The sequence below is a fragment of the Canis lupus genome, chromosome 6 (genome assembly GCF_003254725.2).
Source record: "Canis lupus dingo isolate Sandy chromosome 6, ASM325472v2, whole genome shotgun sequence".
Taxonomy (NCBI): domain Eukaryota; kingdom Metazoa; phylum Chordata; class Mammalia; order Carnivora; family Canidae; genus Canis; species Canis lupus.
The window spans coordinates 16,887,988-16,915,979 of record NC_064248.1 but is presented as its reverse complement, the minus strand read 5'-3'; the positions used below and the strand labels follow the sequence as shown (position 1 = coordinate 16,915,979).

Here is a 27,992-nt window from a genome sequence, read left to right as displayed (position 1 = left end):
CGTGTGTCCCCCCCCCCCCCCCCCCGTTTTCTTGAGGTGGAGCTTGGGTAGGTAGGTGCTGTAAGAGGACAGTGTCCTCACTTTCATATCCTGCCTAGACTCAGGGCTGTGATCATGGTATTTTTTTTCACTCTAAATTCTATTTGACAGCACAAGCAGGGGGAGGGGCAGGGAGAGGTAGCAGGAGGCTCCCTGCAGAGCAGGAAATTTCTTGGGACCAAATCTCAGGGACTCCCTGGGATGACCTGAGCCAAAGGCAGACACCTCACCATCTGAGCCACCCAGATGCCCTGATAGTATTTGGAGATTTTTAGGCTTGAGCCTTGATGGTGGATAGCCCTCCCTTTTCAGTGAAGGGTTTTGGAGATGAAGGGTAGGACCAATGAGTTAAAACCTTAGACATTTCTCCTCAACTTTACCATATGCCTTTCCTCACCCCCCCTCCAATTTTTGATTTTAAGTTTTCAAGTATGAATTTAAAGGACTTAACTTTACCTGCCAGTGAGTTATTGAGTATGAATATTTTAGTCAATACAGAACTGAAAATTATAGCCAGTAGCAAAATATTTTGCTGTCAGAAGTATAGCTTGTGGAGTCGCTGGGACTCTTCTTTCGGAAGTGCTTTCCTCTCTTGAAAGTTGTCAAGTATGTTGAAGGTGTTCTCTGGGGAAGGTTGCTTCATCAAACTGGGTGATGAGACAGGGAAGTGATTGCTTTGTCGAAAGAAATAGTTGCTTTACTGTCTCTGAGTGGGGGTGCTCAGTAATCCAAGAGTAGTTTGTGAATGGCTAAGGTTCTCCCAGGCAGTCCTTTGGTTTGGCTGTTGAATTTGGTACATGTGAGAAGCCTTCATTTAGAGCCAAGGATGTGCCTTTACTATTTATTATTTGATCTGCTATTTGCTCTGCTTGCTTAAGTGATTGGTTTGAGTAACCTTATCCATGTTAAGTTTGTTTCTGCTGCACCTGCTAGAGTTCTGCTGTCTAGGGTTCAGTTATGGTTTCTTGATCCCTGTTGAAAGGGATGAAGGAGGTTGGAGCTCCTTGTGAACTTGATTACTGACTTGAGACTTACCATTACAGTCATATCTTTAAAAGGGTTTAGTGATCATTTTTTTTTAAGATTTATTTTTATTTATTTGAAAGAGGGATAACAAGAGCATGAGCCCCAGGGGGAAGGAGGGAGACCAGTAGATTCCCCCAGAGTGAGGAGCCAGATGTAGGGCACAGTCCCAGGACCCCGAGACCGTGACCTGAGCTGAAATCAAGAGTCAGACATTCAGCTGTGACTGAGCCACGCAGGTGGCCCATGAGTGGCCTTGCTTTTAAAGGAAATAGGGTCCCAGGTTTCTGGTGAGTTGGTAGATCCAGTTTGGAGGCTTTTCCAGGACAATGGATGGAGATGGAAATACCAGCAGAGGGAATTGGTTCAGTTCCGAGCAGCTTGTTTTGGTTGCAGGTGCGTTGGGTCAAAATATGAGATCCATGGGGTTTTGGAATTTGGACCCTCTTTCTTTTTTGCAAAGCCTGGCCAGCAGCAGCTAGTCTTGTTTCTCTGGTGAGGGTTTTAGGTTTTTTAGTCCTTTATTTTCTAAAGAATACATTAATCTTACTGAAGTATGGAAAACCATTTGCTTTTTTACTTTTATTTTTTTTAAAGATTTTATTTATGACAGACAGGCAGAGGGAGAAGCAGGTTCTGTGCAGGGAGCCTGACGTGGGACTCAATCCCAGCTCTCCAGAATCCCACCCTAGGCTGAGGGTGGTGCTAAACCGCTGGGCCACCGGGGCTGCCCACAGTTTGCTTTTTAAAATTTTATTTTTTATTTATTTTTAAATATTGATATATTTATTCATGAGAGGCACAGAGAGCCAGACCGGCAGAGGGAGAAGCAGACTCCCTCTAGGGAGCCCGAAATGGGACTTGAACCTGGAACTCTGGGATCATGCCCTGAGCCAAAGGCAGACGCTGAACCACTGAGCCACCCAGGCGTCCCTTTTTAAAATTTTGAGAAAAAGCAAGAGCAGGGGTAGAGGCAGAGGGACAGGGAGAAGCAGGCTCCCTGTTAAGCAGGGAAGGCTGATACTCGAGGCCTAATCCCATGACCCTGGGATCTTGAGCTGAAGGCAGACACTTAACTGAGCCAACCAGGCGCCCCACACAGTCTGCTGTCCTGCAGCATCTGACAATTTTGTTTTGGGATCAGGGCTGGCTAACTAAAAAGAGGGGAGGTGAAGGTAGATGTTGGGTGAGGAAAGGTGTGTTTGCTGCCTGCTTTGATGTAGTCTTTAGTTTGGGTCCAGCCCCTACGAGTAAACACGTTGCATCTTTGTTTCTGCAGGTTTCTTCCCACTCCACTGCATCCTCTTGGCCCTTGATCATTTGCTTTGGGTTTTGTCACTAGATCTCACTTTGACGCTAGTCTGCAAGAGAACCTAACCTTGACTGTTAGCTAGGGTTGGCGGGGGGTGTCCCATCTGCAACCATTTCTATGCAGTTTTTACAGAACTCAGATTGTTTCCTTCCTTTGAGCCCTCAGTACTTAGCCTCCTTTCTCCTATCTTTATTACTTTAAAATTTTATTTTTAAGTAATCTGTACATACAATGTGGGGCTTAAGAGTCCCCAGGCATCAAGAGTCACATGCTCTTCTGACTGAGCCAGCCAGGTGCCCCCTTCTTATCTTTAGCTTTTTATTTAGGAGTAGTTTTAGACTTCTAAGGTATTAAAAATAATCTCTTTATCTCTCTGTGAACTTAAGATCTTAAATGGTGCATGCCTAAGAGCTAAAGAAGTAATGTCAAGTGGATCTTGCCAGCACATTGACTTTAGGGCTTGTAGAAATAATTGGGCCCTTGATTCATAGTGTTAATAGTTAGAAAAGCTTTTGGCAGGGGGCATGTTGGTGGCTCAGTCAGTTAAGTATCTGCCTTTAAGCTCAGATCATGATCTCTAGGTTCTGGGATTGAGCCCTGCATTGGCCTCTGCTCAGCAAGGGAACTGCTGCTCCCCTTAACTCTTCCTCTGCTCCTGTGAGCACTCTTTTTCAAATAAATCCTATTAAAAACTTTTGGAGGCTGTCTAGTCTAACCCTCATTGAGGCAGGAATAGATGAGGGGAAAAGTACTTAATGAGCAGGAGTTTGGGTCTGGGAATAGTGCTCTCACAGCTCTTCGGACAGTGATGTATTTGGGGCTGTAGTGCCGGGGAGAAGGGCTTTTTTTTTTTTTTTCCTCAAAGATGATTCTTAGAGTGAGGTCATGTGTGCTTTTGAGTGCAAGGTGGGAGGGAGGGGCAGAGGGAGAGAATGGCATGCAGACTATGCTTATAACTCAGAGGCTTCAACCCTGAGATCATGACCGAGATGGAGTTTGATGTCCATCCGACAGCCATCAAGGGACCCCAGAAAGAAGGTCTTTTTTTTCCTCAAAGATTTTATTCATGAGACCTAGGCAGAGACCTAGGCAGAGGGAGAAGCAGCAGACTCCCTGTGGAGAACCTGATGGGGGACTTGATTCCAGGACTGCAGGATCATGACCTGAACCAAAGGCATTTGCTCAACTACTGAGCCACCCAGGTTCCCTCAGAAGGGCTCCTTTAACAGAACACTTCAGAGCCACTAGTGTGAGGAGAGGAGAGGAGCTGGAAGTATTGGGTTAAGGATTTGGGATTCTCTGTGCTGCAGTGTGAACCAAATTAGGTGGCTTTAAGTGTAGAGCTCTGGAGGAACCTCAGTGGGATGAGTATGGGAAGAATAAACATTGAGGGGAACAGGAGCCAAGCATTCCAGGTAGCATCCTGCACACACCTCGGCAGTGTTGTACAATTGTACCAGTGCCCTGTAGCTGATTCCATTGTAACTTGTTCACTTTTGTGTCCTTAGAGTTTAACTGTAGCGCCTTCAGGGAGTGAGAACTTGTCTGATAGAGATTGACAGGACTTTTTAAAGGTTTTTAATTTTTATTTTTCCAGAGTTTCAGAGAAGGACAGCCTATTTACTGTCTCCCTGAGTAAAAAAGTACATGTACATCCTGATATGGGATGGCCTCTGCAAACAAACTGAGATGGAGCCAAATCCTCTCTAGCAATGTGTCTAAGTTGAACACATGAATTATTTGGGGATTTTGTTAGCATGTGGATTCTAATTCACTGTGTAGGTCCAGGTGGGACATGGATTCTGTGGCAGTGTTGGAAGTTCCTTGTTCAACTGCACATTTAGTTTATAATTTTAGAGATTCTTTTTCTGCTATTTCCCTCTACCTTACCCCTGTGAAGGGGGGAACTTTGTAAAGCTTTCTGTATAAATAGTGCTAGCTAGGAGCTAAGCTAAATGTCACCCTATGGAAGGTTGAGTTCTGCTTAAAGATTTTGCTAAATAGCACAGGTTTTGCCTTTTTTCAGAATTCTTTGTTCTGGGCTTAGTATCAGGCATGGTACTGGGTAGGGGCATATTCAAGTTTGCAAGGAGACCAGTAATAACTTTCTTTAAAGACCATTTTTAAGTAATTTCTACACCCAGCATGGGGCTCAGACCTAAAACCCTGAGATCAAGGATGGCGTGCTCCACCAACTGAGCCAGCCAGATGCCCGTAATTTTTTCAGTCTTCTGTTGATTGGTGGTTAGTGCAAATGTTGATTAAGGTGTTTTTTATGTTAAGTCACTGGGGAGCTTAGGAACAAAAACATCTTAGAGGAGGTATTAACACTAACGTGTACTGGCTATGGACCAGTTGTTGCTGGTGATGAGTTATATCCTATTATCTCTATAAGATGGGAATGCTGAGGAACAGACTGGCCATAGGCTCATAACTGATGTGAAGTGGAGCAGGGATTGAGTATATCCTTTGGCTGTAGAACTTGTGTCTTTGACCATGATGATGTGTTGTAGTTAAAGACTTAAGCAGAAATAAGTTCTTCAGAGCATGGGTGGCATAGTAAAGTGTCTGACTCTTGCTTTGGGATCAGGTTGTGATCTTAGGATTGTGAGCCCCTGTGTGGGGTTTGCTTGAGGTTCTCTTTCTCTCCCTCTGCCCCACCCCCTGCTCTTGCTCTCTAAAAAATAGTCTTAAAAAAGTTCAGTTGTCCTGTGCCTCCTCCCACCCCAGTATCCCCAAGGAAAAAAGCTCCCAAGAAGTACTAAAAGAATAGTTTCCTAGAACTATTTCTTTTGCCTCAGGCCTGCATTGTTTTTTTTTTTTTTTTTTTTTTAAGATTTTATTTATTTGGGACCTCTGTGTGGCTCAGTGGTTGAACGTCTGCCTTCAGCCCAGGGCATGATCCCAGGGTCCTGGGATCGAGTCCCACATTGGGCTCCCTGCATGGAGCCTGCTCCCCACTCTGCCTACGTCTCTGCCCCTCTCTCTCTCATGAATAAATACAGAGAAGGGCAGGCTCCTGGTGGTGAACCTGATGTGGGATTTCCATCTCAGGACCCTGGGACCACAGCGTTGAGCCAAAGGCAGACAGTCAACTGCTGAGCCACCCAGGTGTCCCTGTAACTGCTCTTAGGATATCTGTTGTGTAAGAAAAGTGTTAGCTTGGTCCTATCATCTGAGAAAGTTTCACGTGTTTTTTTTCTTCCCCTAAGAATTTTATTGAAAGTGAGAGCCCTAGCAGGGGAGAGGGGCAGAGGGAGGAGCAGCAGACTCCTGGCTGAGTAGGGAGCCCAACGTGGGGCTCAGTCCCTGGACCCCAGGATCATGACTTGAGCTGAAGGGAGACTCAGTCACCCAGGAGCATCTTCATGTGGAGTTTTTTTTTTAATTGTTAGACGCTAGAGATACACAGTAGCTATCAATTGATTACTTTTTGCATGCAAAACACTTGTACAGATCTTGAAAAGCTTGCCTTTTTATGAGGGCTCAGTCCTGTGTAAAATAGACCCAACATGGTTTGCTTTATGACAACGGTCCTGGGAAGGATCACTGGAGTCCAAACAAAGATCAGCCTGTGGGCATGTTAGGACATGTATGTTTCAAGGTGTCCAGAGTTAGGGGACAGCATGTCCTAGGAAATAGGATATGAGCAAATATTGCTGGAATCCTGGGAGATGTGAAAGGAAGATAGAGGTTGGAATCCTTAAAGATCAGGCTGAAAGAACTGTTCGGATGTCCTAATGTTAGAAATGAGTGTTCTTCCGCGATCAATTTTGATCACACCAGCCCTTTAAGGTAGACTACAGATAAAAAGCTTGTTGCAGGTAAGACATTAGGCATAAGCCAGGTGGCAGCAGTGAGCTTGAGAAAAGGTGGTTAGATGTAAGTTGGATGAGCTAGCTAGCACAAACGTTATTAGTCTTGGATATTAGTCGTTCTTTTTTCTTTTCTTTTTTTTTTTTAAAGTAGGATCCATGCCCAACATGGGGCTTGAACTCAAAACCCCGAGATCAAGAATCACATGCTCCACTGACTGAGCCAGCCAGACACCTCTGGATGATAGTCTTGGAAGTTAGTTGGAAGAGCTAGTATCCGCAAGACTGATTAAATCGGGGCTTTGTGGAATGTGTTAGGATTTATTATTTATTTTCTAGTTAAGATGATACCGCCTTACGTCAAGATACAGGGATGACGAAGGGTGACCTCTTTTGGACATGGCAAAGTCCTTGCAGAACATATAAGTGAACGCATTTCAGCATTTTATGGGGAGGCTGGCTAAAGGACAAGCCTACAGGAAACAGTGGTTTGACTGATTGCTCTTTTTGGAAAGCTCTGCTTTTCCAAGTAGCATTAGGAGTAGTTAGTCCCATGTGATGGCAGGGTGGCCTTCATGGTGGCCACATCTTACCTTAGTAGCTTCCTCTTGTAGCAAACTCCCTGTCTTCTCATGTTGCACTGGTGACCCAGTGAATCAGGATAGGGATGTGTTACACTGACTTAGAAGGGCGTGTGTGTGGGGCATAACACTGCATTTGCTAGTTCTTGTGTCCTCTAGGTGAGAGATTCAAAGTGAAGTCTGCACAGTTCATTGTGAGCTGGTGCATCATTGTGAGTGGTGCAGAACCACTCATGGTGCACCTGTATGCCTGGATCCCCTCTATCTGATGATCTAACCCCTAAGAATAGAATACTGGTCTGGTGTACCTGCTTGTTGCTTTCCCTACCTACCTCCATCCTGCTTCAAAGCCAGAAAGAATCTGGGTGCGAAAGGTATGTAGAATGTGATCCTGGGATCCTGGTTCCCCAACAGCTTTTGCAAGGCTCCTTAAGTGCTGTTTCTTGGAGAAAAATACTATTTCCCTTTAGGCAAAAATTAAATCGAGAAGAAACTGCTCCTAGACTCATTCCCAAAGTTTTAGTTTTGTGGTTGGCTTGTTTTCTGGGCAAAGTATAACCTGTAACTCCTCTAGGGGGTGGCAGGGAGCAGAGAGAACAATTAAGCCAGCTGAAGTCAGTGCCACAACGAATCCTAGAGTTATGCTTGATTTCTTGTGCTCTTCTATGTGTAGAGGATACGGTCTCTCCTTGAAAATTTCAGTGCTCTAATTTTACTTTTTTTTTCCCTAAAGGAAAAAGTGAAAGAAGATATGTAGACTTCGTTTGTTGTCAAATGTCTCTGACATAGCTGGCCTGTTACAGTTCCAGACCCTTTGTACATACCTCTTTATTTTGGCTAACTATGGTCTCAAAGGCAGACTCTGGGGTAGCACTGGAGGAGCTTCCAAATGGTAAATGAGGGGATAATCCATGGTGACTGAGGCAGAAAGGATGAAGTGTTTGGGGGCCTGCTGCCTAGGAACAGGCAGTGAAGTACAGCTTCACTTGGCCTCGGCAGCATTTACATACATAGCATAGCTCTGCATGTGCTTCCAGGCTAGAATTGGAAAAAATACACAAATATGAGTGGGCTTTTTTTTTTTTCTTGAAGATGATTTATTTACTTATTTGAGAGAGGAGTGCATAAGCAGGGGGAGTAGGAGAGGGAGAAGCAGGCTCTCTGCTGAGACCCTGGGATCGTGACCCAAGTGGAAGGCAGTCGACCAACTGAGGCACCCAGGTGCTCCCCAAGGTGGATTTTCATGTACTGTGTATATATAAAGAGATTCGGGGTGAGTCGGCTGGAACTGCCAGGGATTGTATGCAGGGCTGCTGCTGGGGAAAACACCTCAGCTTTTCTCCAGGTCGGCCACCAGGTAGGGCTGGGTGTTCCTCAGGGCCGTAAGGAGAAGATCTTTGCAGGTGGTGTTCCAGGCTGGAGCAAAGCTGAAGAGCTTCCTCATTTTCCCTGGATTGGTAGACTCTGCCCGCACTGCCTGGTACTGCTGCTCTGACAGGACTTTCCCATACAGGGCATCCAGCACCTCATCCACCTCTGTGACACGTGTGATGAGGGCGGCCCGGTGCTGGTCCACAAAGTGTGATGCTCCTGGTAGAATGGAAGAGGGCAGCTGAGCCAGTTCCAGGGTGGATACTGGGGCCCAGTCCTGCTGAGCACTGCTTTCTTCGGAAATTGGCTCTGTAACTCTAAAGGGTGGGGCTCAAGGTGGGCAGTCCATAGGTGCTACAGATACAGTGGGTTGAGTATAACTTTCTCTTTTCCTTTCAACCCCCCCCCCCCCCAGGTGTGGCCCAAGTGGGTAGGAAGGGTATGCCCAACTTTGCTCTCCCAGTGTTCCTGTCTGTGTGTGGGTGTGTGTATGTGATGGGGTGTGGCTGGAGAGATTGGGAGTGAAGGTCTCACCTGGTTTACCTACCATCTGTTAAGCCTGGAGCTCAGCAGGTGCCCCCCCCCCCCCCCAGGCGTGGCCCAACAGGTGTGTAGGTGGGTAGGAAGATTAGGCCCAGCTTTGCTCTTCCAGTGTTACTGGCTGTGGGACACAGCTCCAGGTAGTGCTGGGGTGTGGTGGGGTGTGGCTGGAGAGGCTGGGAGTGAAGGCCTCACCTGGCTTGGCTGCTGTCTGGTAATCCTGGATCCCAGCAGGCCCTGGAGTGTGGCCTGTAAGGAAATTAGTCAAGTGATCCCTTGCCCTTACTGCTGTGTCTCCAGTCTCTGGGGTCAGGGGCCCCTTGGTCCGGAAGCCAAGGTCTGGGCAGAGCAGGGGAAACTTCCCTTCCTAGCAGGAGGAGCTTTTTTAATTTTGGAGGGTATGAGGAACAGAAAGTGAAAGAACCCTAGGGACAAACGTTGAGGTGGGGGCATGGGGGCTAGTATAGTGAGAGGGTATAGGAGGAGGCACAGGGATCTGGGCCCCTGCAGGGTGTGGAGGGGTTGTGCTTACCTTTGTGTGAGGTCTCCTGCAGCCGCTCTGCTGTCTCCTGCATGCCAATGTCCCGCAGCACGACCGCAGTGAGCTCAGCACCGTACTCTTCCAGATAGAAAGAGACGAGCTTGTCTGTGAGATCCATGGCGTCCATAGGCAGCAGCGTCCCCCGAGGGATGCGCCCGTAGCCTTCACGCAGGGGCACTGAAAGTAGCTTCATCTTGAATTTCTTGAACTCCTCTGCAGTTAGGTTCTCCAGTGCATCCAGGATGGCTTCGCGAATGCGCCCCATGGCTCTGGGGTCCCCTGCTGCTGTCGTTCACCCGGGATGTCTGTGGAGCAGGAAGTCTGCTCCGGGGCGGGACCTGGAACTCCCCGCCTTCTCCCGATTCCCGCCTTTGCCCCAGCCCATTGCCCGGTGGCAAAGGGGCCCCAACTACCCCATTGGTTTCCACCCACCAAGGTCTCCAGACTGAATAGTCCAGCCATTGGGGGGCGCCAGGATTGCATCCTCAGCTGATGTGTGAGGTGGGACCTGGGAGACTGGGCAGAGAAGGGCTTGTGGGGCAGCACCTGCATTTCCAGACTTCTAGTAACTGGCACAGACCAGGAACCTGGTTTATTGAAGTACCAAGGTTTAGAACCTTAGAATTCTAGAATGCTAACACACATTTTCCCTGAGCCTTAGCATCCTCTCTCACACATCATAGAATCTTAGAATCCTAACAGCTAGAACCTTGTAGCTTACCAAATTCCACATAGTGGAGAGAAAAGGTGTAAAAAAAGGATGGAAAGTAACTGTGCTTTTTCTGTTCCTCAGTTTCCTTATCTGTAAAATGGGATCATTAACAGTCACTAATTCTTAGTAAATACTTCAGCATAGCATTGGCTACCTGATGGCCTCTGAAACGTTGCCAGATATTTAGCACCTGGGACAGCCAGATTTGGGTCCCAGGAGCTGAATTTCTAGGGAAGTGATGATGAGACACTTGTAATGAATGGTTGAGAAACTTCTTGAGGGAAAGTCATGAGTGGAGAGCCACTCTGGGCCCAAGAGATTTGATCTAGAAGAGCAAGTGAAAGGTGGCACGAGTAGGTATTGGAGCCCAAGCTGTGCCTGAAATCCTTAACTTGCCTTTGACATGGCTGGGAAGGCCCTGTTGGTCTGGTCCCTGTGGGCCTCGTTGGGCTTGTCTGGTGCCACACCCTGTTCTCCCTCTATCTGAGGGAGTTCCAACCACTCTGGCCTCTCATTTCCTCAAATGTGTCACACTCCTCAAATGTGCCACACAGCAAAGGAGTAGACTCCTTTCAACATGCTGTCCCCTTGATCTGGAAATCTCTTCTCTTTGCCTGATATATTCTTGAGACTTTAGGTCTCCAGTTAAATGTCACTTCCAGGCATCCCCTATTAGAATGTGAGGTTGGTGAGGGCAGTGACCTTGTCTGTCTTGTTCATTGCTGAATCCCCAGCATCAAGAGAGTACTTGATACCCAGGAGGTACTCAGTGAAGATTCGCTAAATGAAGGAATAAATAAGGCCGTGTTACCCGCAGCATGTTATATTGGAGAGCTTCCAGCAGGGTAGCAGGACCTAGTCCCCATCCTTGTGCATGTTGCCGCACATGGTCCGGGTGTATTACCATGGGTGGCACCTGTGGTCCGACAGCCAGTGTTCCTTGGCTTATGGCTGTTTGTTCTTTTTTTTTTTTTTTTTTTGAAAAAAAAGTATTATAAGGAAAATACACAGCAAAACAGAGCTGGAAAGTGGTATGGGTAGAAAGAAAAAAATCACAAAACAAGCTGCTCAGTTACCAAATAAGCTGTTTAAACATGGCTTCCTGCTGTGAAGGAGAGTGATTTAACCCTTATCTTTCCCACCTTTCCTGATTCAAAAAAATCTGCTCTTAGGGCTGGGCCCCGGGAGCCCCATTTTCCAATCTGTTCTCTTCCTGGAGTTTGGGAAAGGTTATATGGTTCTCAGGCTTTCAAGATACAGAAGACAATACGGAGAAGGAAAGGATGTTCTAGCCCTTTGGTCCAGTGTTATCCCCAGCCCTATCCCTCAGTATTTGTTGATGCCAAAGAGACGAACCCCGTGGAATTGGGGTAACTTAGGCAGCAGTACACTAAGCAATGAGGCTGTGTTGATGAAGTGAGCAGCATCATACTTGGTGTAGAAGCTGGCCAGGAGGTGGTAGAGTATAATAGGAGAGCTGCTGAGGAATTGGTGGGAAGAGGTAAATTGGAGCCCGTAGTCCATCTGTTCCCAGTGTCAGTAGCTGAGCCTTCCCTTGGTCAGGGGTCTCAAGGGGTGGCCCTTTCACTGTATGTAAGAAGACATACATAGCCAAACTATGGATGACGTTGGTCAGGGTCCTGACAACAGGTATGCTGAAGAAGGGGATGCTGAGTAGAACCACATGCAGCAGTCCTACCAAGATGATGTAGGCCAGCCAGATGCCCTGGCTATTCATCACGCGAGTGTTGGGGTTTACTTCGCTGTGTGCCACCCCCACATTCATCCTGCGGCTTCCCCAGTTATGGTTGTTTATTCTTGTGCCTCTTCACTGGTCTTTATCCTTTTAGAATCTCCAGCTCATTTTGTACACAGTGGCCAAAAGGCTACATCTTTCTAGCCCACATACTGATCTCATCCCACCCCTGTTCAGAAACCTTTGACTCCCCAGTGCCCTCAGAATCAAGTCCAAGCTCCTTGGGTACACCTTTAAGCTCATTGGCCTCTGGACTTCTTTCCACACGTGCCACCTGTTCTCTGCTTGGCCTCTTTTCCTTTCTGGCCTACTTGATGAGGTACTGCTTGTCCCAACATCAGGAGTCACTTCATTGAAATAATAAAAATTTGAGCTCCCTCTTTAGACTGTGATCTTTTACATGCATTATTTTGAAGCCTGGCAACAGTCCTTTTTGTAAATAGTAACCCCATTTTACCAGTGAGAAGACAGGCTCAGAGAGATTAAAGGACTTGCCCAAGGTCATATAGCCAAGAGGGTCATATAGGTTGTTTGTCTAGCTTTTGAATTTGTTCTCTGTCTACTCCTTGTTGACTTTTCTGTCCTCTATGCAAAACGAATTATTCCTTCACATGTCTGGAGGATGCCTTTACGAGGCCTTTATCTTACAGTGTCTGTTCACTCTGTTTTCCCACCAGACTCAGAGCTCCTTGAGCACCCACTGTGGTCCATAGCAACTACCACAGGGCTTGGCATAGATCCAGCCTTTATGGAATGACGAAAGAATCCTAGCATCTAGAATCATAGAAACCTGCTCTTTTCACATTGGTAGAATATTAAATGCTTTTTTAAAAAAGATTTTTTTATTTTTTTTAAAGATTTACTTATTTATTCATGAGACACACAGAGAGGCAGAGACATAGGCAGAGGGAGAAGCAGGCTCCCTGTGGAGAGCCCGATGATGTGGGACTTGATTCCTGGACTTGGGATCACATCCTGAGCCGAAGGCAGATGCTCAACCACTGAGCTACCCAGGTGCCCCATCTTAATTTTAGAGCGAGTGTACACCAGCAGGGGGTGGGGGGAGGTGCAGAGGGAGAGGGAGGGGAAAGAATCTCAAGTAGACTCAAGACCACGTGGAGCTCTCTCTCCCGGCCCTGAGATAATGACGTGAGCCGAAACCAAGAGTTAGATGCTTAACTGACTGACCTGTCAGAGCATCCCAGTGCTTTGGATTTTTGAACCATGGAATTTTAAAAACGACTGCCTGACTTAACCCCCGTATCGAGCAGGGACGGACCCCTTAGCTACATGGCCATTTTTCTATAACTCTTAAATCCATGTTTGGATGAGATGGCCGTGGCCTTGAGGATGGGCTTTTTACAGCTGGTGTTCTGGGGGTGATGGCACTGAGAATGTGTGCCATGGTGGTGTGACACTGTATCTTCCCTCGTCCTTGCATATCATCACTCAGGACCCTTCTGGGCCTAGCTTGTCACTGGCATCCAACTCCAGTCACATTTCTGCTCACACATTCAGACTGGGACACGGAAGATCAGGCTGTGATTTTCGTCTGACATCTCAGAGCAAGAGCTATCCCTTTGGTGGGATGTCATAGGGAGCCAAGGGACAAGGGGCTGGAAGGACAGCTATTCCTTTCATAGAAACAGAAGCTTCACTAGCCAGTGGACCCCAGTGAGAACAAGTGACACTTTTTGGCAGGTGGATGTGCTCTATGAACATATTGTAGACTCTGAACTCAGAAGGGAAGAAAGGCTTTCGAGAATCTATTTTATTCTGTTTAAAAAATAAATCACTTTTTTTTTTTTTTTTTTTTTTAGAGAGAGTGTATGAGTGGGTTGGGGAGAGCAGAGTGAGAGGGAGAGAGTCTGAAGCAGGCTTCATGCCCAGCACGGAGCCCAATCTCATGACTCCGAGATCATGATCTGAGCTGAAATCAAGAGTCAGAGGCTTAACCAACTGAGCCACCCAGGTGCCCCTATTTTGTTCTAAATAGATGTATTAAGGATCTTCTAGAGACCTGTCTGCATGATAAGTGCTGGTGGGAGATAGTAATAATAGCTTTCATTCTTTAGAATTTACTGTTCTAGGCACTGTACTATAAGCACTTAACATGCATAATCTCATTTAAACCTCCCAACATTGGGATGCCTGGATGGCTGAGTAGTTGAGTGCCTCCCTTCAGCCCAGGGCATGATCCTGGAGTCCCAGGATCAAGTCTCACGTCAGGCTCCCTGCATGGAGGCTGCTTCTCTCTCTGCCTGTGTCTCTGCCTCTCTCTCTCTTTCTCTCTCATGAATAAATAAATAAAATCTTAAAAAAAAAATAAACCTCCCAACATCCCTGTGAGGTGTGTGTATTTATCCCACCTTACAAAGGAGAAAACTGAGGTTTTCAGAAGTTGCTTTGGAAGCCAACAGTGGTAGTAAATGAGGAAACACATTGAACAGATTGAACCATCTGACTCCTAGGCCCAAATTCCAACCACCATCTTAAATGTTCCCACTCTCCTCAAACATTGACAAATGGCTTGGAGAGATTATGTATATGGAAATTCATGCCTCCTCCAGACTGTCCACAAACATCTTAGAAAGGTTGATGTTACAATGATAGTAATGATAATATTGCCTCCTCTTTGCAGAAAGCTCTAGAACTTACAAAGTACATTCAGAAGATTGTGGAATAATGGGAAAAGCAGGAAATGAGTGTGTCAGACCCAGCCAGATTTGATTCCCAGATCCTCTTGGTTGTGTGACTTAGGGAGGTCACAGCCCCTTTCTGGGGTCCACATTCTATAACATTAATTCATTCACCTCATCAGCCCAGAGAGAAGCAGGACCCCAAGAAGGGCAATGATTTGGGCAAGATCCCCTAGGGAGGTAGGGGCAGAGCCTACTTGTTCCTGGACACTGCCAGTGTGATTTCCATTTGGGGAGGTAGGGAGTAGGAACTTTGGGCAGCTCTTTGGGAAACCATGATAATTCCTTCTCCCTCAACACCTCCATTTCTGGGGGGAGTACTAAGAGATTTAAACTTTGATCCCTGGCAAGGAAAGAACTTTCAGGTGGTACTTTAGGCCCACCTTTGCCCCCTGGACTAGAGCCAGAGCTGTTGGTGGTGGTAAGATGCTTCCTGGGTGTGATTTTCCCCACCCAACAAAAGTAACCCTTGATAGCTGGAACCAGATTGCTTCTTCTGTGGCCAGGACCACAGACTGCCAGAGGATTGGGCAAGCCACTTAATCTCACGCCTCATGGCCTCTATGTAAAATAGGAACAATGCTGGGTTATTACATGAGGTTATAAATGAGATTATGAGGTTATAAATAGATTAAGAACATTTAAATGCTTGGAATAGGCCTGGCATATGGTAAGTGATTTGGTCATTTTAAAGTTTTTGAGTTTCAGTTTCCCAGTCCCTAAAGTAGGAATGATGTTATTGACCTTACAGAGTTGTAGGGAAGATTCCTTGGAATACTTATTAATAAAAATTGTTATAATATCAATAGCCAATATTTATTGAATTTTTCTATGGGCTTGGCATTGTTCTAAGAGCTTTATATGAATTAGCTTGTTGAATCTGCATAACAATCCAAGAGACTTTTTTCTTTTTTTAAGATTTATTTATTTGAGGGATGCCTGGGTGGCTCAGCGGTTGGGCGTCTGCCTTTGGCTCAGGGCATGATCCTGGAGTCCCACATCGGGCTCCTTTCATGGAGCCTGCTTCTCCCTCTGCCTGTGTTTCTGCCTCTCTGTGATTCTCATGGATGAATAAATTAAAAAGATTTATTTGAGAGAGCACACTCGCCAATGGGCAGGGTGGGTAGGGGATGGGGGAGGTAGAAGGAGATGGAGAATCTCCAGCAGACTCCCTACTGAATGCACAGCCTGACATGAGGCTTGATTTCATGACCCTGATGAGATAAAACCTTGAGTTGGATACTCAGCTGATTGAGCCACCCAGGTGCCCCAATCTAAGTCTTTTTTTAAAAGATTTTATTTATTAGTTCATGAGAGAGAGAGAGAGAGAGAGAGAGAGAGGCAGAGGCACAGAGGGAGAAGCAGGCTTCCTGCAGGGAGCCTGATGCAGAACTTGATCCCAGGACCCTGGGATCATGATCTGAGCCAAAGGCAGACGCTCAAACACTGAACCATCCAGGTACCCTGCCTCTAAGAGTCTTAATAAAAATCCTTACATGATTCCCATTTTACAAATGAAAAAATCAGGTTAAGTGACTTGCCCAAAGTCACATGAGGAAAGAGTGGAGTCAAGATTTGAGCCTGGTGGTGGCAGTCACTACCTTATAGGCCCTTGGGTGCCAGCACACTGTCTCTGGCATGTATGTATGTATGTATGTATGTATGTATGTGTTTATTTATTCATGAGAGACACCGGCAGAGAGAGAAACAGGCTCCGTGCAGGGAGCTCAGTGCGGGACTTGATCCCAGGTCTCCAGGATCACACCCTGGGCTGAAGGTGGCGCTAAACCACTGAGCCACCCGGGCTGCCCTCTGGTATTTATTTAATATAATATCTAGTTTAATCCTCATAACAACCCTACAGGGATGGTATTATTATCCTATTTATCTTCATATTGTAGCTGAAGATCCTGGAATTCAGAAAGGTAGGTGATCTTCCTGAGAGTAGCCAGCATGAGTTTGTGACATCAGCATTCAGGACCTGCTTTTGCTCTGGTCCTGATTGGGGGATTTCCACCTTCTTTCAGCATTTATCCAATACAAGGAGCTTTCACCTTCTATGGCATTTCTGACTTCAGCCATTGGGAAGATCTGCATGATAGGACAAGGACAAGCTGCCCCCTTTGAGCCTCTGGGCCCCAGGGACTTCATAGAGTTCCATCTTACAGTTAGCAACACAAGTCTTTATTTCCTCCTCTCCCAGATATGGTTCCTCCAACTGGCTGTAGACATGCAATGTCCCTCCATGGGTCAGAGATCAGATCTGGCCCATCTACAGCGAGAGATGTCATCTTCTGTCCTGGGCACCCACATCCTATTGACCATAACCCTCAGCCTCAGCCTGCCAGTGATGGAAACTCCAGGTGAGATCGACATTCAGGATGTTGACTTTTTGAGTGGAAGTAAAGTGGTTTGTGGTTTCAGAGATGAGCTTCAGATACACTCTAATCCCTACCCTCTCCTGTTTGGGGAAATCAAACTCCCCTGGGTTTCTCAGGGTTCTGGTAAAAAGCTCTAGTAGCTTCCTGAGACTTTCAATATCCTGAGGGTAAAATCTGTAGTCATTTGTGTTGTCAGTTGCTCTGATCCAAAAGAATAATAAAACTTATCTCTTCCTCAGGGGCCTAAATGATGATAGCCTGTACAAGGTTCCTAGGTTAAGCCCAAAGGTGCCAGGAAGCCTGGGGTAGCTTCCTAAAGGGGCCAACAGGCAACATGTAAGAGCCTCGTGTTTAAGAAGAAATGAGCTTCAGAACCTGGAGACAAGCCCAAAGACTTGTCATATTTAGAGTTTACTCATGCTTTTGAAATGCAATTCATTGTTTATCTAGACACTGCTTTGGGATTTAACATTATTAGAAGGAATGGGAGGTTCAGTTCATAAATACAACTTTTGTATGTAAATACAAGAATGCTCTGCTTTTTCTCCCCAAAGTCTGCATTTTCCTAGGATTTTGATCAAGCACATGAGAGTTAATCTATATTTCATCAACGAGACTTAATAAGACCATCTTTCATATTAATCAATTATAAGATCATCAAGATGATAGAGCTGTGCTGTCCTATGTTTTTTTTTTTTAAGACTTATTTATTTATTTATTCATGAGAGACACAGACTGAGAGAGGCAGAGACACAGGCAGAGGGAGAAGCAGACTCCATGCAGGGAGCCTGATGGGGGACTTGATCCTGGATCCCGGGATCACGACCTGAGGCAAAGGCAGGTGCCCAACCGCTGAGCCACCCAGGAGTCCCCACTGTCCTATTTGATAGCTACTATAAATATGCAGCTCTTGAGCACGTGCAATGAGGCTAGTCTAAAATGAGATGTACTCTAAGTATAATATACATACCTGTTTTCAAAGACTTAGTATGAAAGAATGTAAAATATTTCATTAATAATTTTTTAAAAGTAAGCTCTACGCCCAACATGGTGCTTGAATTTATGACTCCGAGATCCAGAGTCGTATGGTTTACCCACTGAGCCAGCCAGGCACCCCGCATTAATAATTTTCATATTGGTTACATGTCAAATGATAATATTTTGGATACATTGGGTTAAATGAAATATATTCTTGAAATAGAAAACAAAAACAAAAGGAAAAACCCAAAGATTTGAGCTGAGGTGTGTAGGGAGCTACCTGGCTCCTGCGGAGATTTAGTTATTTGCCAAAGAGTTGGAGTGAGAAGATCTTTAAGCAGGGGAGTGGAACAGGTGCTTTCTTCTCTTTGATAAGCAGGGAAAGGAAGTCTCCCTTGTTGCTCACCTCTAGGGTGTCTGGCTACCCTCATGGGGCAGTTAACTTGGCTCTCATCCTATCATCCTAGGGCACAGGGAGCCAGATGTTTACTATTTGCTAGGAGAGATGGAATAAGTCTGTCTTTGATCCAGAACACCTCGTGTGCACATTTGGGATAAAATTAATAAAAGTGAACATCAAAACCCAAGAGAGGCAAAAAAAGAGTCCAAAGAGGGAGATTATCACTGAAACCTAAGCAGAACCTCAGAATGTGATGGAGGGAGGGAGAAATGGACAAATCCAGTGAAAGGCTAAGAAAATGTGTCTGAGAGGCCAAAAGAGAAGAACCCAGTGAGCTTGTGTGTTTATTCATTCACTGAGTATTTTTTGGGCACCTGCAGTGTGCTCATGCTTTATTCTAAATTGGAGACAAGCAGTGTACAAAATTTATATTCTGGTAGGAGAGATCAGTAAAAAAAAAAAAGCAATAAGTAAAATATTGCTTGTCAGATGTTAATAAATGTTATAGGGAAAATAGAGCAGGGAAAGGAGATGTGAGAGTTAAAATCAGGGAGTTAGGAAAAGCCTCACTGAAAAGGTGACCCCGGGTAAAGATTGGAGGGAGAATAGGATGGGAACCATGTTTGAAGGAGTGTTCCAGGTGCCGGGGGGGGGGGGGGGGTGGTGATGGGGGGGGAGGACAAGTCTGAAGGCCAAGGCTGGAGTTGGAGTGAGCAGGTGGGGAGGGCTGAGAGGAGAATGAGCTCAGCTTCAGCAGGGACTCGTAGGCCACAGTGCTGAGGACTTTGGTTTTCATCCTGAATACAGTTTAAACTGAGATTTGAAGTCTAAGCGTGTAAAAGCCCAAAGCTCTCAGGGCAGAATCAGCTTCTGGGCTACAGGCTATGGGTTCAGTCCCTTCATTTATTCGTCTGTCCCTCTATCACTCATTTCCCAAGCACTTAGGGAGGCCCACTTTGCCCCAGGGCCTGTGCTGGGCACTGGAGAGACCTTCCCCTCAACTTTGGGAGGCAGAAAACCTTTCAGAGTGGGCTGAGGTCCTGTCCGCCTGCAGGTGGAGCTGGTACTGTCAGTGTGACCTGGGAGAGCCATAAACTTGGGGAATAAGTGGGTGACAAGCTGGGGAAGGGCCACAGGCAGGGAAGGGGGAGGCTGGGGAATCCGTGGAGGTGGGGTGAGGGAGAAAGGAGAGACTCTTCCTAAACGTTTCTGTCTTTTCTGTGGTATGGGAGGCCCTGTCTTCCCGCTTGTTGTGATTTCTGGCTCCAGGCTGAGCAAGGGAGGGGACAGTGCGATGGGCCAGGACAGGTGGCCTTGACATGTGATGCTTGCCCGCTGACCACTCAGTCTTCACTTTTAGAACGGTTTCCAGAAGTGATGGCAAAGTGTGGGCAGGACAACTAAATATAGTCCTGGGGCCAGGGCTCAGTCTGGGAGGGTCTATCTACTATTCACTCTGTGCTTCCACCCGTGGTGTCCACTGCTGGCTTCGCCTGTGAGTCCCCTGCCCTTGCTCTGAGCTTGCTGCTTGTCCTTTGCCTGTCTTCCCTAAGGCTAGGCTTGACCTTGAGTGGGCCTCCTGGGAGTCTCTTTTTGCCCAAGATCTCCAAACAGCCCTGTGAGTCCTGTGGGTCCTGTGGCCCTGGAGATGTGGGGGAGGGGAGGCCTGGGGATCCTGGAGAGGTAGGAGGGTAGCTGGTGGGGGCTCTGGGGAATTTGGGGCAGGGGCTGCGGCCTGAGGCTGAGCTAAGGGAAAGTCAGTGGTTAAGACCACACCCTGGACTCGTGTTTAGGAACTGGGTATGAGACAAGGTCCCCGTTAGCCACTATTTTGGGGGCTGGGGCTGAGAAATGCAGCTGATACTTCTTTGGGGATGGAAACCGAGTCCCCCTTTCCTCTTGGCCAGAACCAGAGCCCCTTTCTGTCTGAGACTTGACGTCTTTATAGGCTGGGGATCCTCCCAATCTGGTCTGGCCCGGGGCTAGTTCGTGGCTCCGCTGAGCCTCCCTGACGGGCCTCTCCTCCACCCAGGTCCATCATGTCGGCCGCGCCGGGCCTCCTGCACCAGGAGCTGTCCTGCCCGCTCTGCCTGCAGCTGTTTGACGCGCCGGTGACCGCCGAGTGCGGCCACAGTTTCTGCCGCGCCTGCCTGAGCCGCGTGGCTGGGGAGCCGGCGGCGGACGGCACCGTGCCCTGCCCGTGCTGCCAGGCACTCACGCGGCCACAGGCGCTCAGCACCAACCAGCAGCTGGCGCGCCTGGTGGAGGGGCTGGCGCAGGTGCCGCAGGGCCACTGCGAGGAGCACCTAGACCCGCTCAGCATCTACTGCGAGCAGGATCGAGCGCTCGTGTGCGGCGTGTGCGCCTCGCTCGGCTCGCACCGCGGCCACCGCCTGCTGCCCGCCGCCGAAGCCCACGCGCGCCTCAAGGTGCGGGGATCGCGGCCTCCGGCGGAGCGGGGGGCGGTGGGACCGGATTGTTGGCCGCAGCGGGGTCGGGCCGCTCTTGGGGTCGCCGCGTTGACCTGGATTCGGAGCTTCTGGGCCCGGGGCGCCTGGAGGAGCGGGGAACTCCAGGGGGCGGGGCGAGGCCGCTCGGGAATGGGGACTGGCCCCGGAAGGCGGAGTCTGGCGGAGAGGCGAGCCTGGAACCGGCACTCAGGGGCGGGCGCTGGGGAACCCGAGCGGCCGGAGATGCGGGGGCCGCGGCCTCCGGGCAGAGCGCGCTGAGCCGGGAGGAGAACGCGTGCCTGCGGCCGGGGCGCGGGCGGGCAGCTGGGCGGAGGCTCCGGAGGCTGGGACTAGAGGGGTGGCTTTGGGGTCGGGCGGCCGCCAGGCTGCTTCGCTGAGGTCCACGTTCTGCTCCGAGCCGCAGAACTTGCTTGTGTAGGCCCGAGGGGCACGTCCAGCGGGGAGGGCAAGGCCGGCCTGGCGACGCACCTCCGTGAGCATGCCCAGGTTGGCACCGCGACCCAGAGCCAGGCTGCTTTTCTGGATGGGGCTGGAAGTCTGGAACGCTTCCAGAGCCCACACACAGTTGTGCGCACCCCAAGGTTCGTGGTTCCCACGGGGGCCCAGAAGAGACACCCAGGCATTAGCAAATAGAGACGCAGACACACGCCGGCTCGCCCAGGTCAGACGTGTGGCAAATCACACGCAGTTGCTGCAGGAGAGTATGAGTCTAACACAGGCCCAGGAAGGTCCATCAGGGAAAATTTGTTGGGCTTCGGAACAATAAACGACAGGTGTGGGGGCGGGAGGAGGCGGGCTCTAGAGGGGGGGGGGGCTGAGGACTAGCCCCCGGGGTGGAGCTGCCCCCCTCTTCTCGCGAATAGGTGGGTTGTGCTTCAGCGGGTTATCTTTACCCAGGAACATCAGCGTTGCCCTGCTCTTCTGCTTGCCCCCCTCCCCTCTAAAGAGGGCATGTCCCTGTCCTCAAGCTGGTATTTGAGGCCCCCGGACCGGACTCCCCCCACAGGGACACAGCCTCAGCGACCCTCCCCCTCCTGCCTTGCCCAGTCCTGCCTAGGCCAGTTGGTGGTCTCCTAGACCAGTGTAGGAGCTTCCTCTTCCCAGGAGCTTTCCCAACCCAGGCTCACCTATGCTGGTAACCCCAGAACTCCCAATCTGGTCCCGAGAGAGAGAGAGAGAGATGAGAGAGAGAGAGAGAGAGAGAGAGAGAGATCTGCGAAGAGGGAATAGAGTCTATGACATGGAACAGAGCACCAGGTGACCCAGGAGCCTTGAGGGGGCAGGTGGGGCGGGATACTTTCTGCCAGGATCTGCATTAGTCCAATCCTAAACCGCAGGGAGGCGCCGGCAGGAATTCTGAAGAAGGGACCCAAGGAAGGATCTGAAGGAGGAGACAGGAAGGCTGGGGCGCGGCTGAATGCCTGGGTCCTTGGCCACGAAGAAGGGGGCTGGGTCCAGAGACTGTGCACCAGGACTCAAGCAAGAGTGGTCGAACGGGATCTGCCGGGGGCGGGGGACGGACGTGACCGCCTGAAACCTGCATGCCAATGACGCGCAGCAGACTGCTTTGGGGTCCCAGGCATAGTGGGTTGGGGGCTGCCGTAGCGGCCCCCGCGCAACATTCTGAGAGCCTTTGTGCAGCGGCTCCCCCCCAGCTTCAGTTTGAACTTCTGGAGCTCATCTGTGGTCAAGTCGTTCCCCGCCGCGCCCCCTTCCCCAGCCCCCGCGCAGCCAGGAAGGCGTCACGCTTCTTCCTCATGGCTTAGTCCTGTCGCCCCAGAACCTCTGACGGCTCCATGCTGAGAACCACCAGGTCTGCCCTGTTCTGCAGCAGGCCAGGCGTGGCCCCGGAGAACGTCCCAGGAAGGAGCGTGACCTGGGGGCTGGCCAGGGGGCCATGAGCCCAGTGGTGCAATCCTGGGGCTTCCGCTCATCCCCAGAGCCTAGAGGGTCTCTCAGTTTCCCTTAGGGGAGTGGGGGGGAGGCCGCGGATTTGTCACACCACCAATGAAGTGAGGCAGACTGCTCCCATCCTGCAAAAGAGGAAGCTGAGGTTGGAAGGCACAGGGGCGGGACTGGAACCCTCCGATCCCTTTCCCCTGCAAAGGGGTGGCTTTGTCAAGAGCTCTTAGGAGTCTCCCTACACCTGCATTTCAGGATTCACAAACTGACAGGCCCAGGGTAGGATCCAGCCCACAAGTGTGTTTGGTGACATAGCAGACATCCCTTCCCTTCCCTTCCCTTCCCTTCCCTTCCCTTCCCTTCCCTTCCCTTCCCTTCCCTTCCCTTCCCTTCCCTTCCCTTCCCTTCCCTTCCCTTCCCTTCCTTCTTTCTTCTTTCCTTTCTTCTTTTCTTTCTTTTCTTTTTTTGTAAGCTTTACCTCCAACCTGGGCTGGAACTCACCACCCAGAGTTCAAGAATCGCGCGCTCTATGGACTGAGCCAGCCAGGTGCCCCAACACAGCAGACATTATTAAATGGCCTGCCCCCACAGCCCTTGGGTGTGCAGGAAGGTTGACTGGGGTGTTTTGCTATGGTTCTGCCTTTTTCTTTTTTTTAAGATTTTGAGAGAGAGAGAGAGAGAAGGAGAAAGAGAGAGAGAGAGAGATTATGAACAGAGGGGGAAGGGCAGAGGGAGAAGCAGACTTTCTGCTGAGCAGGGATCCCAGTGTGGGACTTGGATCCCAGGACCCTGACCCTAACCTGAGCCGGAGGCAGACTTAACCACCCAGGCACCCTATGGTTCTGCTTTTAAGGATGGGGTAAAGCCCAGGGAGAGGAGGAGGTTGCATTTCTTCTTCATACATTCTACACTCACCCAGAGAGGCCTGCTGTGTGCCAGTGCTGTACCTCTCTGCTGGAGGACACCAAAGCACATTTGTGTTTGTCACTGTCACAAAGACCTGTGCCAGGGGTGCTAACTGCTGAGGGCATGGGACTGGGAAGGGAAGCCAGGGAGGACTTCCCTAAATAGACAATGGGAGGGTAAGGCATGCTAGACATTAGGACTAGTGTGAGCAAGGGCCTGGAGATCTGCACATGAGTTTGGGGAATGCTGAGATGCTCACCTGGCTGTAGGGGGAGCTGGCATTGAGGCTGAGCCAGAGAGGGTAAGTTTGGGGTGGGAGGTGTGGGGAAGGATCAGCCCCATCACCTTTTTGTACCTCACCCCCCCAGACACAGCTGCCACAGCAGAAACTGCAGCTGCAGGAGGCATGTATGCGCAAGGAGAAGAGTGTGGCTCTGCTGGAGCATCAGCTCATGGAAGTGGAGGTGAGGGGCTCAGCACAGCAGGGCCTGGGTACTGGGCATGGGGCTGGGGGGCTCGCTCAGCTCAGTCCTTTTGCCTGTCTGCTCCCACAGGAGATGGTGCGTCAGTTCCGGGGGGCTGTAGGGGAGCAGCTGGGCAAGATGCGGGTGTTCCTGGCTGCACTGGAGGGCTCCTTGGACCGTGAGGCAGAGCGCGTGCGGGGAGAGGCAGGGGTTGCCCTGCGGCGGGAGCTGGGGAGCCTGAACTCTTACCTGGAGCAGTTGCGTCAGATGGAGAAGGTGCTGGAGGAGGTGGCCGACAAGCCACAGACTGAGTTCCTCATGGTGAGCACTTGGATGACCTTCCCTCTCTGCTTCTCAGCCAGGGTTCAGGGGTCTCTAGAGACCCCATCCCATTGTCAGACATGGACTTTGACATCCAGAGAGGGACAGGGACTAGGCCAGGTCGCACATTGAGGGAGACTGGGCCCCATGACTGCTGTTATGGTTGTTTAGGTTGTGCAGTTTAGGACAGTGCACAAGGACACTGAATCTAAGTGGCACCATTCATGTCACAGACGTTGTAGGTTTGTATGTTTATTCAGGACAGTCCTTCTACCAGGTGGAATTGGTCTCTTGAGGAAAGGGGGTACATTTATATAGTTCACACAGAGATAAAGGGCTAGGGTTGGCTTTACATTCTGGGTTTATTTTTGCTTTTCTGATTCTTTCTGGCCCCACACTTAGCATCCCCTGTGGTCCACCCATCCTCAGAAGTTCTCACTGTCTCCCCTCCCTGCCTCACCTCCATTTCTTTCTCTCTCTTTCCAGAAATACTGCCTGGTGACCAGCAGGTGAGATCAACGTGGTCTACCCCTTTTCCCAACTTTCTGTAGTCTTCAGGGACACTGGCTGGCTCACCCTCTAATCCCAGACAGCCTGTACACCCCTATTCTGTCCACCACAATCTCCCTGCATTTGTGTTGAGCACAGAAATGAACCTGAGCTGGTCCTCCTCCTCAGGGATCTCCCAGACTGATGCTGGGGATGGATGTGGGTGGGGACACAGGCATGAGTATGTGCTCTGTGCGGGTGCAGTCATGAAGGGCAGGGTGTACTGGGCAGGCTTCCTAGAGGAGTGAACATTTGTGTGGGGCGCTGGAGGAATGATGGGAATTGGTGAGGTGAAAAGTTGGGGGAAGAGGCCCTGTAGGCAGAGGGAAGAACCAATGCCAAGACTGGCAAGAGGGAGGGAAGATGAAGCCGGTGTGGTGGGTGAGGGCAGACAGAGGGCTATGGAGCTTGAATCTTATCCCCACAGAATGTTCTTCTTAAAAAAAAAAAAAAAGTTAGGGCACTTGGCTGGCTCAGTTGGTGGAGTGAGCGACTCTTGGTCTTGGGGTTGTGAGTTTGAGCCTCATGTTGGATGTAGAGATGACTTAATAAGTAAATACATTAAAAAAATTGTGGTAAAACATACATGATGTAAAATTTGCCTTTTTAACCATTTTTTAAGTGTACATTTTAAATTCGATGGTATTAAGTACATTCATGCTGGTTTGCCACCATCATTGCCATCTCCCTCCAGAACATTTTCATCTTTCTGAACTGAAACTCCAACAGAGTTGTAAGCCAGGTTGTGATGCAGGAGAGAGCCTGGAACCCTACCATGACCCCTGTCCTCCTCTCTTTGGGGTAACACCTCCTGCCCTGCCCCTACCCTATGCCTCCTCCAGGAAGTCCATCCACAGACAGCTCCCACTCCCCACCCCCTGCCCCCAGGCTACAGAAGATCCTGGCAGAATCACCACCGCCTGCCCGTTTGGACATCCAGCTGCCTGTCATCTCAGATGACTTCAAATTCCAGGTGTGGAGGAAGATGTTCCGGGCTCTGATGCCAGGTACTGGGAGAGGCCACCTCTGGGTTCACGTTTGTAACTGTGTGGTTGAAGGCAGGTCCCAGCGACGTAATGGAGCCTCTCAGTCCCAGAAGTTATCAGAGAAGGTGCCCATTGCCCCTTTACCCTTGTCATCTGGGCTCAGAGAAGGACCTTGGAGGGCATGGGGCTTACAGGTGGGTGACTGATGTGGTGATGACTCTGCTTCCTGAAAGGAAAGCTGCTGCTGCTGCTGGCAAGCAGGGGAGGCTGGGGTCTGGGGTTGAGCCTTGTGTGATCCTTGGTCAGTTCCTGCCCCATCTGGACAGCAGAGATGATAATGGAATTGGAGGCCGAGGATCTGCAGAGCTGGCACCTTGGGGACGGGCCGAGGCCAGGCACTGACTCTGGTGGCCCTGGCTCTGGGGAGGCCCCTGAGAACTCTGCCTCTGCTCCCTGAGAGCTAGGTCACAGGAGAGCCACAGGTTACAGAACTCTAGGACAGGGGCACATGGCTGGTATAGCCCTGCCTGGGGGGAGGTGTGGGGGGAGGGGGCTCTGTTTTCCAAGGCAGGACTAACCCCAGCGAGAGATGGGCTCGAGACCGCTGAAGTCATACAGCAGCGTGAGGCAGGGGCCTGCCTAGGACTGGGCTTCCTGTCTCCTGCTTTGTGACCGGGGCCTCAGCTACGGACTTAAATGCTCATATGGCCCTAATCCTCCTTACTTGGAAGGAGGCAGTTATGGCCTCGTTTTCCAGCTGAGTCGGCTGAAGCTCGGAGAGGTACAGGCTTTGGGCCAAGCCAGTAAGCAGAGAGGGATTCACCTCCTAGGGCTGTGTGTGGGGGGGTGGTTAGAGCAGACCCGCAGGCCCCTCGGTTGGGAGAAGCTTGCACGGGTGTAGCCACGCAGGGCCTGACCACTTCCCCTCCTGGCAGTTACAAAGGAGCTGACCTTTGACCCGAGCTCTGCGCACCCGAGCCTGGTGCTGTCTCCCTCCGGTCGCCGCGTGGAGTGCTCGGACCAGAAGGCGCCGCCGGCCGGGGAGGATCCGTGCCAGTTCGACAAGGCCGTGGCGGTGGTGGCGCAGCAGGTGCTGTCCGACGGCGAGCACTACTGGGAGGTGCAGGTGGGCGAGAAGCCGCGCTGGGCCCTCGGCGTGATCGCGGCCCAGGCCAGCCGCCGCGGCCGGCTGCACGCCGTCCCCTCGCAGGGCCTCTGGCTGCTCGGGCTGCGGGACGGCAAGATCCTGGAGGCGCACGTCGAAGCCAAGGAGCCGCGCGCGCTGCGCACCCCGGAGAGGCGGCCCACGCGCATCGGGATCTACCTAAGCTTCGGCGACGGAGTCCTCTCCTTTTATGATGCCAGTGACCCCGACGCCCTCGAGCTGCTCTTTGCCTTCCACGAGCGCCTGCCCGGGCCCGTGTACCCCTTCTTCGACGTATGCTGGCACGACAAGGGCAAAAATGCTCAGCCGCTGCTGCTGGTGGGGCCTGATGGCGAGGAGGCCTGAGCTGCAGGCTGGGCTGGGGAGGGGTGCAGGGTCCTGCAGGCCTGGAAGGAGATGGGGGCAGGCATGGGTTGCCAGAGTTGAAGACAGGGCCAAGGGGTTGGGGACTGGAGACTCTCAAGAGTTCTGAGAAGTTGGGGGTGGAGTTTGTGGGGAACAGAGCTCTAAGGTCAGGTCAGTGAGATAGTCCCAGTTTGGAAACCAGGAGGCCCAAGGGTTCCAGGAAGAAATTGAAGTTGAGGGAAGGAATGAAAAGGGTCAGGGGTCTAGGGGGGAAGAACTCTGTCGAGCAAGGAGACCCTTCAGCCTCACATCCCCTCCTTCTTGGCGGCCTTGGAAGAGGGGGTCCAGACTCAACCATATGGAAAGATCTTTCCCTTAGCGGTTCTCCAACCTGGGCGTGCATCAACACAGCTTTTTCAAAGCATGTCATGGTGACTTGTTAAAGCAGAGTGCTAATTTCTGGTTCACTGGGTCTGGGGGCAGACCAAAATGTTTGCTTTCCTAACAAGTTCCTGGGGACATGCTGTTGCTGTGGGTTACAAGTGAGATCACCTGGAGAACCATGGCCTTAAGGCACCACAGTCTGCTCTGGGGGCTCTCTGTTACATAGACTCACTTATCAGATAGCTATCAGCTCTCAGGAGTAGAAAACCCACACTATCTTCCTCTGGAGATTCAACACCCATTTAAAAACTGCCAGAGCCCATGCTGAGTGAATAAACTGACCTCCAACTA

General features: G+C 50.2%; 2 protein-coding genes and 1 pseudogene across 9 annotated transcripts; 1 reads left to right on the top strand and 2 right to left on the bottom strand.

Annotated features, from left to right (window-relative positions):
• The first annotated feature begins 20 nt into the window (after positions 1-20).
• On the top strand, positions 21-27,992 carry TRIM72 (tripartite motif containing 72). Of its 7 annotated transcripts, none has more exons than XM_025415940.3 (8): positions 21-6,198; positions 16,593-16,752; positions 20,181-20,577; positions 23,796-23,891; positions 23,982-24,212; positions 24,699-24,721; positions 25,650-25,768; positions 26,683-27,992. In XM_025415940.3, the coding sequence occupies exons 2-8, from the start codon at positions 16,595-16,597 to the stop codon at positions 27,255-27,257; spliced, it is 1,599 nt and encodes a 532-aa protein (XP_025271725.1). In that variant the 5' UTR covers positions 21-6,198; positions 16,593-16,594; the 3' UTR covers positions 27,258-27,992. The 7 variants fall into 7 exon arrangements, with proteins under 7 accessions (XP_025271725.1, XP_025271722.1, XP_025271721.1 ...); XM_025415937.3 differs by lacking the exon at positions 21-6,198 and adding an exon at positions 6,971-7,144; XM_025415936.3 differs by lacking the exon at positions 21-6,198 and adding an exon at positions 8,344-8,477.
• On the bottom strand, positions 7,876-9,671 carry PYCARD (PYD and CARD domain containing). Of its 2 annotated transcripts, XM_025415947.3 has the most exons (3): positions 9,214-9,655; positions 8,877-8,930; positions 7,876-8,360 (listed from the first exon to the last, which is right to left on the bottom strand). In XM_025415947.3, exons 1-3 carry the CDS (start codon positions 9,485-9,487, stop codon positions 8,101-8,103), a joined length of 588 nt encoding a protein of 195 aa, XP_025271732.2. In that variant the 5' UTR covers positions 9,488-9,655; the 3' UTR covers positions 7,876-8,100. The 2 variants fall into 2 exon arrangements, with proteins under 2 accessions (XP_025271732.2, XP_025271733.2); XM_025415948.3 differs by lacking the exon at positions 8,877-8,930 and having other exon boundaries at positions 9,214-9,671.
• Positions 11,003-11,730, bottom strand: LOC112640140 (ORM1-like protein 2; annotated as a pseudogene).